Genomic DNA, 17566 nt, shown 5'->3' on the forward strand with positions numbered 1-17566 from the left:
CAGGAGCAATTAGGGGTTCAGTGTCTTGCTCAAGGACACTTCGACACTAACTCTGGGGGAGCATGGGATCGAACTGGCAACCTTGCGGTTGCCATCCAGTCACTCTAACCCCTGAGCCACCACCGCCCCCATGTACAATTGAACTGAAGAAAGAGGAAGATAAATAAAACGGGGCCATATTAGGCTAGTACCAATAATGGAATCACTAAAATTAGGCCTTCTTACAGTTGTGTTTTAAGGTTCCACCCATCCTCCTAATGTCGCCATCCATTGTTGACCTAATGTTGAAATAATGGGTGTATTGCAAAAGTATGGAAAATAACAATGACAATTTATGGCGGGTGCCAACAGTTTTCCTTCCTGTCATGGAGTTCTTCTAAATTTAGTCAAATTACACAAAACTGTTTTGCTAGTACTATATCTGGCTGTTTGGTAGAATTTATGTTAATCAATTTCACATGAACTATCAAACTAAAGATGATAAGGTAGATTTCTGTTGCTATGGTGGAAACAGAGTGAAATCTGGACAAATCATATGTTTTGCTAGTGCTGTCTGGCTGTTTGGTAGAATTTGTGTTAATGAATTTCACATGAACTTTCAAACTAAAGATGATAAGGGAGATTTCTGTTGCTATAAATGGTAAATGGTGCATTTATATAGTGCTTTTATCCAAAGCACTTCACATAGACTGTGCATTACACTCACCCATTCACACACACACACACACACACACACACACACACACACACACACACACACACACACACACACACACACACACACACACACACATACAGTACATACACCGATGGCAGAGAAAACCATGCAAGGCACCAAACCTGCACATCGGGAGTAATTAAGCATCAGTGTCTTGCTCAAGGACACTTCGACACTAACTCTGGGGGAGCCCGGGTTCGAACTGGGAACCTCGCGGTTCTCATCCGGCCCACTCTACCCGACTACCCCGGCCTGAGCCACTGCCGCCCCTTGCTATGGTGGAAATATAGACAAATCATCTCTTATGGGCGTCCCTGGCTCAATCTTTTCAGACATATTTGATTACCACTGTGCTATACGCTACTACACTACCCCTGCACTACACTGTCCCACACAGGGACTCAGATATATATGCTATAGGTCTGTATAGTATAAAATATGTTACTGCATGAGTTAGAAGGCTTGGAATGTAAATGAAACTCAGAGCTTTGTTTCTGCTTGGTTCCAGACGACGGCAGGGTGGTGAAAGCCGTGTCGGTGATCAAAGACAACTGGGACACAGAGGAGGTGATTCTGGAAGAGCTGACCCTCTTTCAGGTAAGAAGAACTTCTGTTTTGGGTCCATAAAATGTCGCTGATATGTCGCATAAAACACACAATACTGTACTTTTTGAGTTTTTGAGGGTATTTGATCCTACCCACAGTCCTAATTGTGCTTGAATAAAGCACTGAAGTTTATATATTGTTCAAATAAATCACATTGCATCTTGAATGGATGTCGGCTATAGGTTTCACGCACGCACGCACGCACGCACGCACGCACGCACGCACGCACGCACGCACGCACGCACGCACGCACGCACGCACGCACGCACGCACACACACACACACACACACACACACACACACACACACACACACACACACACACACACACACACACACACACACACACACACACACACACATGGCATCTATGGTTCTCAACCTTTTCTTGATCAGGGCCCAATTGAGGGCCCTGGTTCTTACTTGGATCAATTTGAGCTGGGCTACTGTTTATCGTTTATCACAATGAAGAGTCATTTCTCAAGGTTTTTATATCAGTGGGAATCACTGATTTAAGGAACTGCGACTGACAATGTCCAATTTCATGATGTGCTCCCCATAACCTCTCAGGGTCCATAACACACAGCATTTTACAGCTAAAACACCAGGCTTCAGGACTTTTATGGCCCTGGGCACAGAAGCAGTCCTCCCCCAGTGCCCATCTGTTGTCGTGTGTGTGTGTGTGTGTGTGTGTGTGTGTGTGTGTGTGTGTGTGTGTGTGAGTGTGAGTGTGAGTGTGTGTGTGTGTGTGTGTGTGTGTGTGTGTGTGTGTGTGTGTGTGTGTGTGTGTGTGTGTGTGTGTGTGTGTGTGTGTGTGTGTGGTATTGCATGTACTTTCCACTGGAACATATTTGACTAGAATAACCCCACTTAACTGGAAAAACAGATAGCAGGGTATACTCCCCAAGGTCCTGAGGAGAGGAGAGGAGAGGAGAGGAGAGGAGAGGAGAGGAGAGGAGAGGAGAGGAGAGGAGAGGAGAGGAGAGGAGAGGAGAGGAGAGGATACTCCCCATGGTCCTGAGGAGAGGAGAGGAGAGGAGAGGAGAGGAGAGGAGAGGAGAGGAGAGGAGAGGAGAGGAGAGGAGAGGAGAGGAGAGGAGAGGAGAGGAGAGGAGAGGAGAGGAGAGGAGAGGAGAGGAGAGGAGAGGAGAGGAGAGGAGAGGATACTCCCCATGGTCCTGAGGAGAGGAGAGAGGAGAGGAGAGGAGAGGAGAGGAGAGGAGAGGAGAGGAGAGGAGAGGAGAGGAGAGGAGAGGAGAGGAGAGGAGAGGAGAGGATACTCCCCATGGTCCTGAGGAGAGGAGAGGAGAGGAGAGGAGAGGAGAGGAGAGGAGAGGAGAGGAGAGGAGAGGAGAGGAGAGGAGAGGAGAGGAGAGGAGAGGAGAGGAGAGGAGAGGAGAGGAGAGGAGAGGAGAGGAGAGGAGAGGAGAGGATACTCCCCATGGTCCTGAGGAGAGGAGAGGAGAGGAGAGGAGAGGAGAGGAGAGGAGAGGAGAGGATACTCCCCATGGTCCTGATGAGAGGAGAGGAGAGGAGAGGAGAGGAGAGGAGAGGAGAGGAGAGGAGAGGAGAGGAGAGGAGAGGAGAGGAGAGGAGAGGAGAGGAGAGGAGAGGAGAGGAGAGGATACTCCCCATGGTCCTGAGGAGAGGAGAGGAGAGGAGAGGAGAGGAGAGGAGAGGAGAGGAGAGGACAGGAGAGGACAGGAGAGGACAGGAGAGGACAGGAGAGGAGAGATTTTGTTTAAGGGAAACTTCAGATTTTTTTTCATTAATATGTTTACTGGAAGTCAGGCACAAAAACAATGTAATTTACATTGACATGACTGCACATATAAGCACACACATTCCTGCACATCTATTGTCACACCCATTCCTGGGGCCCAGAGGTGCTAACATCTTTGGAATCTTTGCAGGGGAAATTCTCTACTTTGGGGTTTCCAGTTCAACAAGTTTCAGATGGTCATATCTTCTTCATTTTTTCCCCAATTTCAATGAACAATACATCATATGAAAGCTTACATTTTGTAGTTTCATAATATGTAAAAAACTGAAAAATGACCATGCCCCCCTTGTTTATCAAACCACTGGACTCGGTCACATATAAGCACACACATAAACATAAACTGTAAAAAAGGATACCGTACTTTTTTCTTTTTACTTTTTTTTACCAGAAGGTAAGACAAATAAATAAATAGAAACACAAAATCTAACTGAAAAGTACCTGGCACAAAATAGAAGAGTAATAGAAGAAGGAACAGGGAATAACCTCACAGAATTTCTAACCTACTGTAAATCCTATTGTTCTGAATCTGACGTGAGAAGATCGTTCATATAGAATAGATAGTGTATCATACTGCATATTTCTCTTCTAAATATTTGCCCAATGACACAAAACGATGTGTTTGACGTCACTGTTTCATGACATCAATATTTTTTATTCCTCACACACATAATAATTTCACTTCAGATACAAAATCTAAATCGCCAAAGTTTCTCTTTAACTTATTCAGGACGGGAACCCCTTTTGGTGTTTTAAGCATTATGGTATACTTTAGCCTTTGAAAAATAGCAGATCTACAAGCTCGTAGCGCGGCATTCGGGGCCGCGCTACGAGCTTGTAGATCTGCTATTTTTTTAAATCTTGATAATGTGGCGCAAATCTTTGAATATGTATTCTTTCGGAGCGAGCGTTTTAAACTCAAATCTTTGCTTCTGGGGGGGTCCCTGGAACAACATTATGTTCAGATGGGGGTCGGCGGCCAATTGCATATAATTTTGGTGGTCCTTGACATGAAATAGTTTGAGAACGACTGACATAGAAACATAGATTTTTCTGAAAACTGTCATGATTTAGAAGACATTTTGTAGAATCGTCCTCAGATCTAAATGGGATCACTGGGGAGGTGAACAGAAAGGACAGGATAACTGGGGAGGTGAACAGAAAGGACAGGATAACTGGGGAGGTGAACAGAAAGGACAGGATGGACAGATTTGAACCGCGAAGGGAACACAATGCAGGAAGGAAGGAAAGAGCGACACAAATGACAACAAACAAACAGGAAATCAGATGATGCTCATTGAGTGTTTACTTACATATAGCAGCCTCAAACAGGAACGAACCCACTTCCACCCGTCCTTAACCACCAGACAGATGACTCTGACGTAAATGTACTTCTATATGTGTGTGATTTATGCGACAGGCGACATCCTATATGCCCAGTGTACAAACCACAGTTGTGTACTAGTCTGTTGGCCAATGGGAGCTGCCCAGCACAACCACAGTCTACTGTTGAATTGCCTCGTTCCCAGCGTTTTCTCACGTTTTTGTAAAGCCTCAACATAATTTGATACTTGATACTTAATTTAATACTTGGAGGGGTACGTCCGCCAAATTCCACTACTTCCGTTTAGAATATCAACCGGCTACAGTAGGTCTTGCTGTTGAACACTGGGAGGTGCTCAGTAAAACACCTGTACATAGTTTATTTTGTGTGCTTTTTGCCCAAGGGGCCAGTGAGGCTATTCAACGTTGAAGGTCTGGGTCCTAGTGGTAGGAGGAGGGACTACAGGCGGACCCGTGGATTCATGACCGGGAAACCCTGTGCAGCTGGGCTTTAACATTGAGCGCTCGGTTGCATACGTCACCCCGGACCTCAAAGTTGAGGTCCGGAGGAGGGACTTCCGGCAGTCTTCCGGGTGCTTCAAAACGCCACTGAGCAACTTCCACTGACATGAATAGCTGGGGGGGCGGAGCTTCGCGCCAGTTCAGTCTCTATCCTTTTATATACTCTATGTTTTTGCCCCTTTTTCTCCCTAATTAGAAATAGTTATGCCAATTCATACCTCCCCACACACATTTCTGGCTCAGCCGCCAGTGAGGAGCCCCCACCGGGAGGACGTACTGTAGCATGACAGGTGCTGCCCCAGCCCGTATAGGAGTATGTTATTATCATTATCAAGCTTGTCTTCCCCGAACACAGGCCCTTTGTGTTCGTATAGATAGACGTCCGACAAAGCCGAATGCACCGCGGTGGTTTACCTTTATGCCTATAAAGTCATGATAATGTAACAAAACAATAAGACAAACAGAAGCTACTTTGGAGCTTTAATTTCCCCTGACACTGATTGACCACAGCCATGGTTTCAGTCTAGCAGCTTACTCATAATAAGTCCTCGGTCACAACGTTAGAACGAGACGTTTTCTCTGTCCTGTATGGCAGTAGTTCTCAAAGTGGGGTTCTTAAGGGGGCCCAGGCAGCCCCCAGTTAAATGATTGATAGTTAGGAACCAAGAGGACCCTTAAAGGTCTGTAACGCTCCTGAGTGTCTCTATACCGTTCCCATTCTCTCTCCTCACTGCTATCTCGTCCCATCACTTGTCTTACTTAGTTCTCTCTTGTTATCTTGATCCCCAATCTCTCCCTCCCTCTCTCCTCCCTCCTCTCTCTCTCTCTCGCTCTCGCTCTCTCATGGTGGTCAGGGTCCATTGAGTCACTTTGTCCTCCTGTTCAAACGAGTCAGTGAGCTGGAAAAATGGAGTCACCGTGCTTCCTCTGAAGAAGAAAAGGAGGCAGATTAGATGTCTAATCTGTGTGGTTTATAGATCATAATAACCCCCGCCAGATGCCTTCCAGCCAAGGCAAACCTTTAACCCCACGTCAGTTACAGTTCAATGGGCTAATTGTGAAGTCGGGTTCGGTATATATTCGGGAATTTGAGGAGTGCTTCCTTGCTGCGTATTGTGTACTTGTACAGGTATACATACCTTTTCAGCATGTTTTTTACTTGGCAGTGCATATCATAGGTTAGTGCAGGGGTTCTCAACCCGTGGGTCGCGACCCCTCGGGGGGTCGCCAAATTATTATTATTATTATTTTTTAATGTAACTGAATGGCTGGACAATGGAAATGAAGAGTTTACATATAGTACACATAGTACATCAGGGATGTCAAACTCAAATACACAGTGGGCCAAAATAAAGAAATCGGTCGAGGTCGAGGGCCGGACCGTGTTTCAACACACGGGCACCACGGTCATGAGGACGTCCCAGGCAAACAGCAAAAAAGTAAATGCATTTAAAACTGAAAATGCATTATTATTAAGCTCAGTTTCCTGTTCTATGATCCTCACCAAGCACTGCTTTCATAGTATGTGTCACTCGCAGTGCATTGTCGGACTTGTAGTATTATGGTGGTCCGTGCAGTATACCAGAGGGCCAGTTCTAATACTAATTAAATATCATTCCGCGGGCCAAAGATAATTCACTCACGGGCCTGATTTGGCCCCCGGGCCTTGAGTTTGACATATATGTAGTACATGCATACACCTTCCCTAATGATTATATCTAGTTTCAGTATTTATTTATGGTGTATTGTCTCTATTATTAAGGTTATTGTAGCAGTCAATTTATATTGGGTGTCAGTAGTGGGCGGGGCGTGGGTCCCGAGACGTTGCCAAAGCATTTTCGGGGGTCCCCAGCCAAAAACGTTGAGAACCCCTGGGTTAGTGCTTCTCCAATCTGAGAACGCATTCTGTACCCATTCCTTTGTTTTTGCCTCCAGGGGCACCTTTTTTGTGTAGAAATAGGAACTCGATTCGGCTCCTCCCCTTTCTTAGTCCACGGGTGTGTCTGTGTTTATATCCTACTAACAACAATATCATGTTTAGGACAGTGGTGCTGAGAGATTAGTGCTTCTTAAACTTTTTCACATCATATATTTGGACACCCCCACGTTTTGTGCCAGGGACCCCCATACAAGATTTGCGTTTGCGTTCTATTACTTTTTACCCCATTAGCCTGGTCTATAATCGATCCATGACACAGCCCTGTGAGGCCGCTGTGGGTGGTAGTTGCTGATTGATTGATTGATTGGTTGGTTGATTGATTGATTGATTGATTGATTGAAGTATTTGTTAACAGTTTGCAGAATGGGTACATTTCACATGAAAGCACAACTCAATACAAAGACTGTTACTGTGGACGACACACTGATGAAGCATTACACTTGTTTACAACAGGGTCCACCTTTTTCAATTCATCAGAGCTGTGCTCTCTAATGGTGAGATGACTCTAAGAATAAAAAGTTAGTTAGAATTAGTTACACGAAGATGTACAAGAAACACTGAGGGTCAGACTGTGATGTGTGCTAGCTAACCTAAACCTAAAGCTCAATTCATCGCCAAAAACACATCCTGACTTAGACTCTATTTCACTGTGTAGGTTGACAGTGACACAGGGTTGAGGTTTCACCCTTTGACCTATACTGTACATACTGTAAATCAGTGGTTCTCAAACTTTAATTTCAAGGACCCCCAGTTTGGTAGACATTAGGCCCGGGACACAGCACACCCATAACTCTGAGAGTGGACAAACGCAGGGTGTACAAAATAATTCTCATTTAGGTTCCATTTGTGTACTCTCTGAGTTACAGAACCGTCAGGATCCATTTGCTTCCTATCCATTTAACCATGGAGACCCCCTTAAAAGGACCCCTGCGGGTCCCCGGACCCCACTTTGAGAACCACTGCCTGTGAATTGATCTAAATCCAGAGAGTTTGCTTTGGCTGCCGTCCATCAAATCCAATGCCAGCAAAGATACTTTTGCAGCCGACAGAGAACCGCATTCATGGTGCCCCCGTATACAAATATTAATGGGAAAAAAAGATGCTGATTATTCAGCAGCATGTATACAGTTCACAGAGCGTCCGTCCATCCATGTAATCTTTCTATCTGATGACATATGATGCTCTGGCCATCATGCTATGTGACCATGATAACAGATTTGACTGTATATTGTGCCTTAGCCTTACGTAATTCAATCATAATTAATATTAAATAATGAATTATTTCTTCTTCTTCTTCTTCTTCTTCTTCTTCTTCTTCTTCTTCTTCTTCTTCTAACTCAACAGAGTACCAGTCCCATCCTCAGCATGGAGCTGTCCACCAAGAGAGTGAGTAAAAAATAGTGAATATAGCAGATCTACACGCTCACGTGTCACATGACCATCGACATGTGATGGAAGCTTGTACAGTACATTGGCTAATTTCAATATTTTCGAGATGTTGGATTGATTATCAACGGGTTATTAAATGATCAGTTATTGATGTACTGTATTTAAATAATGGGTTAAATTGATTAGTTGATACTTTACAACCAATTTTGGGCGGGAACCCCTTTTGGTGTTTTAAGCATTATGCTATGCTTTAGCTGTTGAAAAATAGCAGATCTACAAGCTCATAGCGCGGCACCGAGTGCCGCGCTATGGGCTTGTAGGTCTGCTATTATTGAGAAATCGTGAAAATGTGGCGCAAATCTTTGAATATATATTCTTTCAGAGCGAACGTTTTTAACTCAAATCTTTGCTTCTGAGGGGGTCACCGGAACAAGATATTTTCAGATGGGGGTCGGTGGCTAATTACATATCATTTTTGGGGGTCCTTGACATGAAAATGTTTGAGAACCACTGACATATAGAAACATGTTTTTTTTCTGAAAACTGTCATGATTTAGAAGACATTTTGTAGAATTGTCCTCAGGTCTAAATGCTAAATAGTAAAACATTTGAGTAATGTCTCCACCGCTGGCGTGCGTTCCACAGCAACAGCTGTATGTGTCCAGTGACGGGGGCGTGGCGCAGCTGGCGCTGCATCGCTGTGAGCGCTACGGAGCTGACTGCCCTGCATGCTGCCTGGCCAGAGACCCCTACTGCTCCTGGGACGGAAGCACCTGCTCCAGATACTTCCCTACCAGCAAGAGGTACGCACGCACGCACGCACGCACGCACGCACGCACGCACGCACGCACGCACGCACGCACGCACACACGCACGCACGCACGCACGCACGCACGCGGTAGATAGATGGATAGATGGATGGTGACATGTCCATGGTCAGTCAGAACAGCAGCTGTACTGTACATGACAGCAGAGAGAGAATATACAGATATAGGCTACAGTATATCTACTGTACATGACAGCAGAGAGAGAGGCCCAGCAATAACAGTGAGTGAGGAAGTCCAGGAGATTTGATCTAAAGCCAGCTGTGTGTGTTGGTCAAGGCTGTCAGCTGGCATTTAAATCACAGCTGTGTTTGACGCACACATGTACCTAAAACATGTCAAACCGAGTAACCACACACATGGAGGCACGCACGCACGCACGCACGCACGCACGCACGCACGCACGCACGCACGCACGCACGCACGCACGCACACACACACACACACACACACACACACACACACACACACACACAACGGTGTATTATGGACCCTGAATTTAAGGCGCTTTTTAAGGCGCTTTTATGTTGAGCACGTAGTGGAATTGGACATCGTCAGTCACAGTTCCATAACAGAATTCTGTCTGTGTGTCTGTGTGTGTGTGTGTGTGTGTGTGTGTGTGTGTGTGTGTGTGTGTGTGTGTGTGTGTGTGTGTGTGTGTGTGTGTGTGTGTGTGTGTGTGTGTGTGTGTGTGTGTGTGCGTGCACACGCGTGTGGGTGTGTCAGGCGGGCACGCAGGCAGGATGTGAAGTACGGAGACCCCTGGAGCCAGTGTCCCATCCCAGACGACGGTAAAAGGACCATCTTTTGTTTCTCTGCAAGGATGTATTTCTTGTTGTATTGTTTGTACTGTATATATTATGCAGTGTGTATTGTTCACGTGTTGTGTTGAATGAGATGATGCACCTCAAGGGGTTTATCCTTACAATAAACATACTATATCTCTGCTGTCCGGAGGAAACCTCATAACTCCAAAATGTTCATTTTTCAGGATATGAAAAATATAACTTTTTAAGGAAATTAATAAAACCTTATATTTTTTAAACGATGCAATACTGCCTCATCAAAGTTGGTGTTGTGACATTTATATATTGTCAATTACTTGCATGAGAAGGAGAGAGGTGGTGGAGTTCAATGCGTGTTTTACTACTTTCCATTGGTTCAATATTTTCGAATATTCTCGATTTTCAACGTAAAGGGTGTTCAATAGCACTGATTTATGGAGAGAAAAAAAACTAAAATAAAAAGTTATGAGGTTTCCTCCGGACAGCAATGATACTGTCTATATCTATCTCTACATTGTTTCCGTACTGTACAAATAAACTGGACTCGCATCAAAGAATTACACAACCAACCTTTTTATTTAAAGATGTACTGAGCCTCCCCAGCGTCCTTTAGAACAGTCAGTGGTTGCCAGACCTTCTCATGTCAAGGACCCCCAAAATGACACTCATTAGCCCGCGGACCCCCATTTGAAAATATATGTGAAGGACCCCCATAACAGAAGATTGTTACGGCTCTAGTGCCCCCGGTTTCACATGCATTAGGCCACGGCCCCCTATTTAATGGCATTTCTATCTCTGGGACCCCCAATACATATAAAATCAATGTTCATTTAACTCTGAGAGTGTACAACAAACATGGACTGAGTTACAGACCCATAATGGGTCCATTTGGTTCCTAACTATCATTTATCTGGGGACCCCCTGGTACTCCCTCAAGGACCCCTGGTGGGTCCCTGGACCCCACTATGGGAACTACTGTTTTAGAAAGCCTACACGGGGTGTGCAAGGACACGCTGTGATTGGCCAGTAGCCACTACAACTTCGGGGCAGTCGGGGCAAATGCTCTCGCCAGAGGTCTAGGTCTACTCTCTGAGTTACAGACCCATAAGGGTCCAGAACATAATTGGTCTAGGTCTACTCTCTGAGTTACAGACCCATAAGGGTCCAGAACATAATTGGTCTAGGTCTACTCTCTGAGTTACAGACCCATAAGGGTCCAGAACATAATTGGTCTAGGTCTACTCTCTGAGTTACAGACCCATAAGGGTCCAGAACATAATTGGTCTAGGTCTACTCTCTGAGTTACAGACCCATAAGGGTCCAGAACATAATTGGTCTAGCTCTACTCTCTGAGTTACAGACCCATAAGGGTCCAGAACATAATTGGTCTAGGTCTACTCTCTGAGTTACAGACCCATAAGGGTCCAGAACATAATTGGTCTAGGTCTACTCTCTGAGTTACAGACCCATAAGGGTCCAGAACATAATTGGTCTAGGTCTACTCTCTGAGTTACAGACCCATAAGGGTCCAGAACATAATTGGTCTAGGTCTACTCTCTGAGTTACAGACCCATAAGGGTCCAGAACATAATTGGTCTAGGTCTACTCTCTGAGTTACAGACCCATAAGGGTCCAGAACATAATTGGTCTAGGTCTACTCTCTGAGTTACAGACCCATAAGGGTCCAGAACATAATTGGTCTAGGTCTACTCTCTGAGTTACAGACCCATAAGGGTCCAGAACATAATTGGTCTAGGTCTACTCTCTGAGTTACAGACCCATAAGGGTCCAGAACATAATTGGTCTAGGTCTACTCTCTGAGTTACAGACCCATAAGGGTCCAGAACATGATTGGTCTAGGTCTACTCTCTGAGTTACAGACCCATAAGGGTCCAGAACATAATTGGTCTAGGTCTACTCTCTGAGTTACAGACCCATAAGGGTCCAGAACATGATTGGTCTAGGTCTACTCTCTGAGTTACAGACCCATAAGGGTCCAGAACATGATTGGTCTAGGTCTACTCTCTGAGTTACAGACCCATAAGGGTCCAGAACATGATTGGTCTAGGTCTACACTCTGAGTTACAGACCCATAAGGGTCCAGAACATGATTGGTCTAGGTCTACTCTCTGAGTTACAGACCCATAAGGGTCCAGAACATAATTGGTCTAGGTCTACTCTCTGAGTTACAGACCCATAAGGGTCCAGAACATGATTGGTCTAGCTCTATAGTCCGCAGTTGTTGTAGGCGAGAGGCACTTCCACGTTGGCCACAGAAGTGGGCCGTGGTTATAAGCACAACCCATGTAGGATTTGGAATGCCGTGTCTCCCCAACCCACGATAACAACTACTGTAGTTACCACAGCAACTAAAATGGATAAGAAGAAACTGTAAAAATAAAATATAATAAAAAAGGACGACCATCTGGGCACCTACAGTCTGGCTGCTAAAACGCGGGTTCGACTCCCGATCACAATGACCTTTGCTGCGTATCACTCCCCCCCCCCCATGTCCTGATCAGCTTACTGTACAGTGTACACTATCAAATAAAGGCAGAAAAAGTCCCCAAAAAATATATAAAAAATTTAAATGTCAACCAACTGAAAAGTATATTAATGTATGCAGTCAATACTTGGTCTGGGCTACTTTTGAACAAATTATGTCATCAGTGGGGCGTGGCATGGAGGTGATCAGATGTTATGGAAGCCCAGGTTTCCTTTGATAGCAGTTGTTGAGTCTTATGTGTCACACATTCCCCTTGACAATACAACCTAGTTAGTAGGGCCAATGTTGTGTAAGAGCTGAGAATTTACATTCCTGTGTGCTGCCTTATATTATAGAAGTGCCTGGATGGATCAGACAAGAGAAACCATTAAGCTTAATGTGAAATACTTAAAAGGCAATCAAGGCCAATAATAAACAGATGATATGAATGATATCTCAGCGGTGGTGGTCAGTGGACTTCCATAATACATAAAACATCAGCAAATATTTCCTCTACCACTATTCTAACAAGTTGGAGTAGTACTTGTGCACCATCTAGGGGACAAATATTGCAACTGCAGCTCCTTCTGCCTCCCCTCAAGGGAGTACAGTAGGTAGGTGTATGTCTAGTTGAAAAACAATAATTATTGGAGTTGATCGAGTTATCGCGAACTTACAATAAGCAAGATATGTTTTCTTTTTCCAGTATCAACCTTTGTTTCTGCTACTCAGTCAGTTCCTTTTTTTTTAAATTACAACAAGTACAACCCAAAAATACGGCGATCATCTGTCTCTGAAGTGAAAGGCAACTATAAATACTGCCCGTGTTCTTCTTGCTTGTTTCTCTGACAGACGCTGACTCGGTGGAGCCCAAGGTGATCTATGGCGTGGAGGGGAACTCCAGCTTCCTGGAGTGCATCGCCAGGTCTCCTCAGGCCAAGCTCAGATGGACGGTCCAGCACACAGAGGGCCAGCAGCAGACACTGTCCCAGACAGCAGCAGCAGCAACAGAGGTGAGGCAGCAGATATACTGTCCCAGACAGCAGCAGCAGCAACAGAGGGTCAGCAGCAGACACTGTCTCAGACAGCAGCAGCAGGCACAGAGGTGAGGCAGCAGACACTGTCCCAGACAGCAGCAGTAGGCACAGAGGTGAGGCAGCAGATACTGTCCCAGACAGCAGCAGCAACAGAGGTGAGGCAGCAGATACTGTCCCAGACAGCAGCAGTAGGCACAGCGGTGAGGCAGCAGATACTGTCCCAGACAGCAGCAGCAACAGAGGGTCAGCAGCAGACACTGTCCCAGACAGCAGCAGCAGCAACAGAGGTGAGGCAGCAGATACTGTCCCAGACAGCAGCAGCAACAGAGGGCCAGCAGCAGATACTGTCCCAGACAGCAGCAGCAACAGAGGGTCAGCAGCAGACACTGTCCCAGACAGCAGCAGCAGCAACAGAGGTGAGGCAGCAGATACTGTCCCAGACAGCAGCAGCAACAGAGGGCCAGCAGCAGATACTGTCCCAGACAGCAGCAGCAACAGAGGTGAGGCAGCAGACACTGTCCCAGACAGCAGCAGTAGGCACAGAGGTGAGGCAGCAGATACTGTCCCAGACAGCAGTAGGCACAGAGGTGAGGCAGCAGACACTGTCCCAGACAGCAGCAGCAACAGAGGTGAGGCAGCAGATACTGTCCCAGACAGCAGCAGCAACAGAGGTGAGGCAGCAGACACTGTCCCAGACAGCAGCAGTAGGCACAGAGGTGAGGCAGCAGACACTGTCCCAGACAGCAGCAGTAGGCACAGAGGTGAGGCAGCAGACACTGTCCCAGACAGCAGCAGCAGGCACAGAGGTGAGGCAGCAGACACTGTCCCAGACAGCAGCAGCAGCAACAGAGGTGAGGCAGCAGATACTGTCCCAGACAGCAGCAGTAGGCACAGAGGTGAGGCAGCAGACACTGTCCCAGACAGCAGCAGCAGGCACAGAGGTGAGGCAGCAGACACTGTCCCAGACAGCAGCAGCAGCAACAGAGGTGAGGCAGCAGATACTGTCCCAGACAGCAGCAGCAGCAACAGAGGTGAGGCAGCAGACACTGTCCCAGACAGCAGCAGCAGCAACAGAGGTGAGGCAGCAGATACTGTCCCAGACAGCAGCAGCAACAGAGGTGAGGCAGCAGACACTGTCCCAGACAGCAGCAGCAACAGAGGTGAGGCAGCAGACACTGTCCCAGACAGCAGCAGCAACAGAGGTGAGGCAGCAGACACTGTCCCAGACAGCAGCAGCAACAGAGGTGAGGCAGCAGATACTGTCCCAGACAGCAGCAGTAGGCACAGAGGTGAGGCAGCAGATACTGTCCCAGACAGCAGCAGCAACAGAGGGTCAGCAGCAGACACTGTCCCAGACAGCAGCAGCAGGCACAGAGGTGAGGCAGCAGACACTGTCCCAGACAGCAGCAGTAGGCACAGAGGTGAGGCAGCAGACACTGTCCCAGACAGCAGCAGTAGGCACAGAGGTGAGGCAGCAGACACTGTCTCAGACAGCAGCAGTAGGCACAGAGGTGAGGCAGCAGACACTGTCCCAGACAGCAGCAGCAGGCACAGAGGTGAGGCAGCAGATACTGTCCCAGACAGCAGCAGTAGGCACAGAGGTGAGGCAGCAGATACTGTCCCAGACAGCAGCAGTAGCAACAGAGGTGAGGCAGCAGATACTGTCCCAGACAGCAGCAGTAGGCACAGAGGTGAGGCAGCAGATACTGTCCCAGACAGCAGCAGTAGGCACAGAGGGTCAGCAGCAGATACTGTCCCAGACAGCAGCAGTAGGCACAGAGGGTCAGCAGCAGATACTGTCCCAGACAGCAGCAGTAGGCACAGAGGTGAGGCACAGCTCTCCTGCTCTCACATATTAGTCCTTCTAGTTCTTACTTCCATGCAGTAAATTACTCTTCATGTGACCACCGCGCTCTGACTGTAGGTGGCGCTACCCGTTCAAAACATATCAATAACGGTAGTGGGTCGCACACACCAAGACTTCAGTTCAAAATATTTATTGCATTTTTGAACAGGACAAACGTTTCGGCTATCCAGCCTTCATCAGACACTGATGAAGCCTTCATCAGACACTGATGAAGGCTGGATAGCCGAAAGACCCACTACCGTTATGTTTCATACTTCCATGCATACTTCCAAGCCACTTCACTTGCAACTGGTGATAAATAGGCCTGTCACAATTATTACATCCACGCCTAATTGATCGCAGTTCTGTCAGGACAAACCCATGAATGGATACAGGGCAACTTATGAAGGATAAGACATTTCTTATTGAATATAAATATGAATTGGATCTGCTTAGGTACTTTACTGATATAAAGCGCATCTCCCAACCATAGTGACATACATAAACGACAGGTAGCTTGGGTGGTAGTGTTTGAAATGAGATGTGAGAAATGTGGAATATATTAATAATGCATAAATGGTATGATGAACATCCTTTCAGATGGGGGTCCACGGCCAAATAAAATTAAACAGAATCATTTAAGGCAGGGGTTCTCAACGTTTTTGGCCGGGGACCCCCGGAAATGCTTTGGCAATGTCTCGGGACCCCCGCCCCGCCCCCTCCCAACCCCCAATATAAATTGACTGCTACAATAACCTTAAACCATTTTGGGCGGGAACCCCTTTTGGTGTTTTAAGCATTATGTTATAATTTAGCTATTGAAAAATAGCAGATCTACAAGCTCGTTACGAGCTTGTAGGTCTGCTATTTTTGAAAAACTGTGAAAAAAAAAAAAACTCTTTTTTTGAAAATAATTTGGGGACCCCCCAAACTAATTTGGCGACCCCCCAAGGGGTCGCGACCCACGGGTTGAGAACCCCTGATTTAAGGCACTACTTGAGGATGCATCACATAGCGACTGACCCAGTGTATTGGCATTATATGTTCTTTTTAACATTGCTCATCTATATTTATATCATTCATCTATATTTATATTTATATGTTCTTTTTAACATTGCTCATCTATATTTATATTTATATCATTCATCTATATTTATATTTATATGTTCTTTTTAACATTGCTCATCTATATTTCACCTTATGTAAAAATGTGTTGTTTTTTATATGTTGTTATATCTTGTTGTACTCAGGGCGTCCTTGCAAAAGAGAGCAAAAAAATTAAAAACAAATTTAATTTGGGGCGTTTGAGAGACACTGCTTTACAGCCTGTAAAGTGTCTAATATATTCCTCTCTCTCTCATCCTGCCTCTCCTCCAACGCACGTACGCAGGTCCCCGAAGACGACGAGCGCTCGCTGCACATGAAGCGCGGCTTCCTGCTGCAGCGGCTGGCACTGTCGGACGCCGGCCTCTACACCTGCAGGGGCCAGGAGCACTCCTACAGCCAGGTCCTGGTCCGCTACCGCCTGCACGTCATCCCCAACCACAACCTCCACCTCAACAACAACCACCACTTAGCCCCGGGAGGGGGGCCCGGGCCCGTCCTCAGCCCCGTGGTGGAGGTGGCCCCGGGACTGGTGGTCTCCCTGACACACGGCCAGGCGGGCGCCCCTCATCCTCCGTCGTCGTCGTCGGGAGGAGTGGTGGTGGTGCACGGGAACTCGTGGCAGCTCCCGCCGAATCAGAATCACCGCCACCACCACCCCCAGAACCTGGCGGTGGCCGCCGTGCCGCCGCCACTCAGGAGCTACAAGGATCTGCACATGGTGGGCAGCAACAGCCTGAGCGTGGACGACTACTGCGAGCAGCTGTGGTACCGCGAGAAGCGCCGGCAGCAGAAGCTGCGCACGCTGAAGCTCAAGCAGGAGAGCAGGAAAGCCCGCGTGCGGAGGAACAACCCGCCGCACCGGCAGCAGAGCCCCCTCTAGTGGAGACCCTGTGGAACCCTGTGCCCAGAGAGAGAGAGAGAGAGAGAGAGAGAGAGAGAGACTGTCTAATGGGGTATAGGATGAGGCGCCATCCTGACCTACACTGTGTAATCCTCAGTATCATTTAACCCAGAGAATGTACAGATGGAACCAAATTAACCCTCAATGCCGTGTTCGCACTGCCAGCTACAAAAGATACAAAGATACAAAGCGGCGCTTTATCACCGCCATCAAGAGCACTTCGTTCTGAGTAGCGAGAAAAATGTAAAGGAAAATAAAGCCTGGGATTAAAAAAACTAGATTTTGTATCGGTATATGATCCTAT

The 17566-nt window shown here is 46.8% G+C and overlaps 1 protein-coding gene across 1 annotated transcript in view; it reads left to right on the plus strand.

The window, feature by feature from the left end:
- The window catches only part of LOC306929691 (semaphorin-3D), a 172911-nt gene extending 155345 nt beyond the window's left edge, over positions 1–17566 (plus strand). Inside the window, exons 13-18 of the mRNA XM_079510312.1 lie at positions 1227–1315; positions 8233–8274; positions 8923–9080; positions 9828–9892; positions 13224–13384; positions 16645–17566. Of these exons, the coding sequence (XP_079366438.1) occupies positions 1227–1315; positions 8233–8274; positions 8923–9080; positions 9828–9892; positions 13224–13384; positions 16645–17241 (1112 nt within the window). The 3' untranslated portion in view covers positions 17242–17566. The remainder of the gene's footprint in view (positions 1–1226; positions 1316–8232; positions 8275–8922; positions 9081–9827; positions 9893–13223; positions 13385–16644) is intronic.

Source organism: Electrona antarctica (genome assembly GCF_951216825.1).
Source record: "Electrona antarctica genome assembly, chromosome: 9".
Taxonomy (NCBI): domain Eukaryota; kingdom Metazoa; phylum Chordata; class Actinopteri; order Myctophiformes; family Myctophidae; genus Electrona; species Electrona antarctica.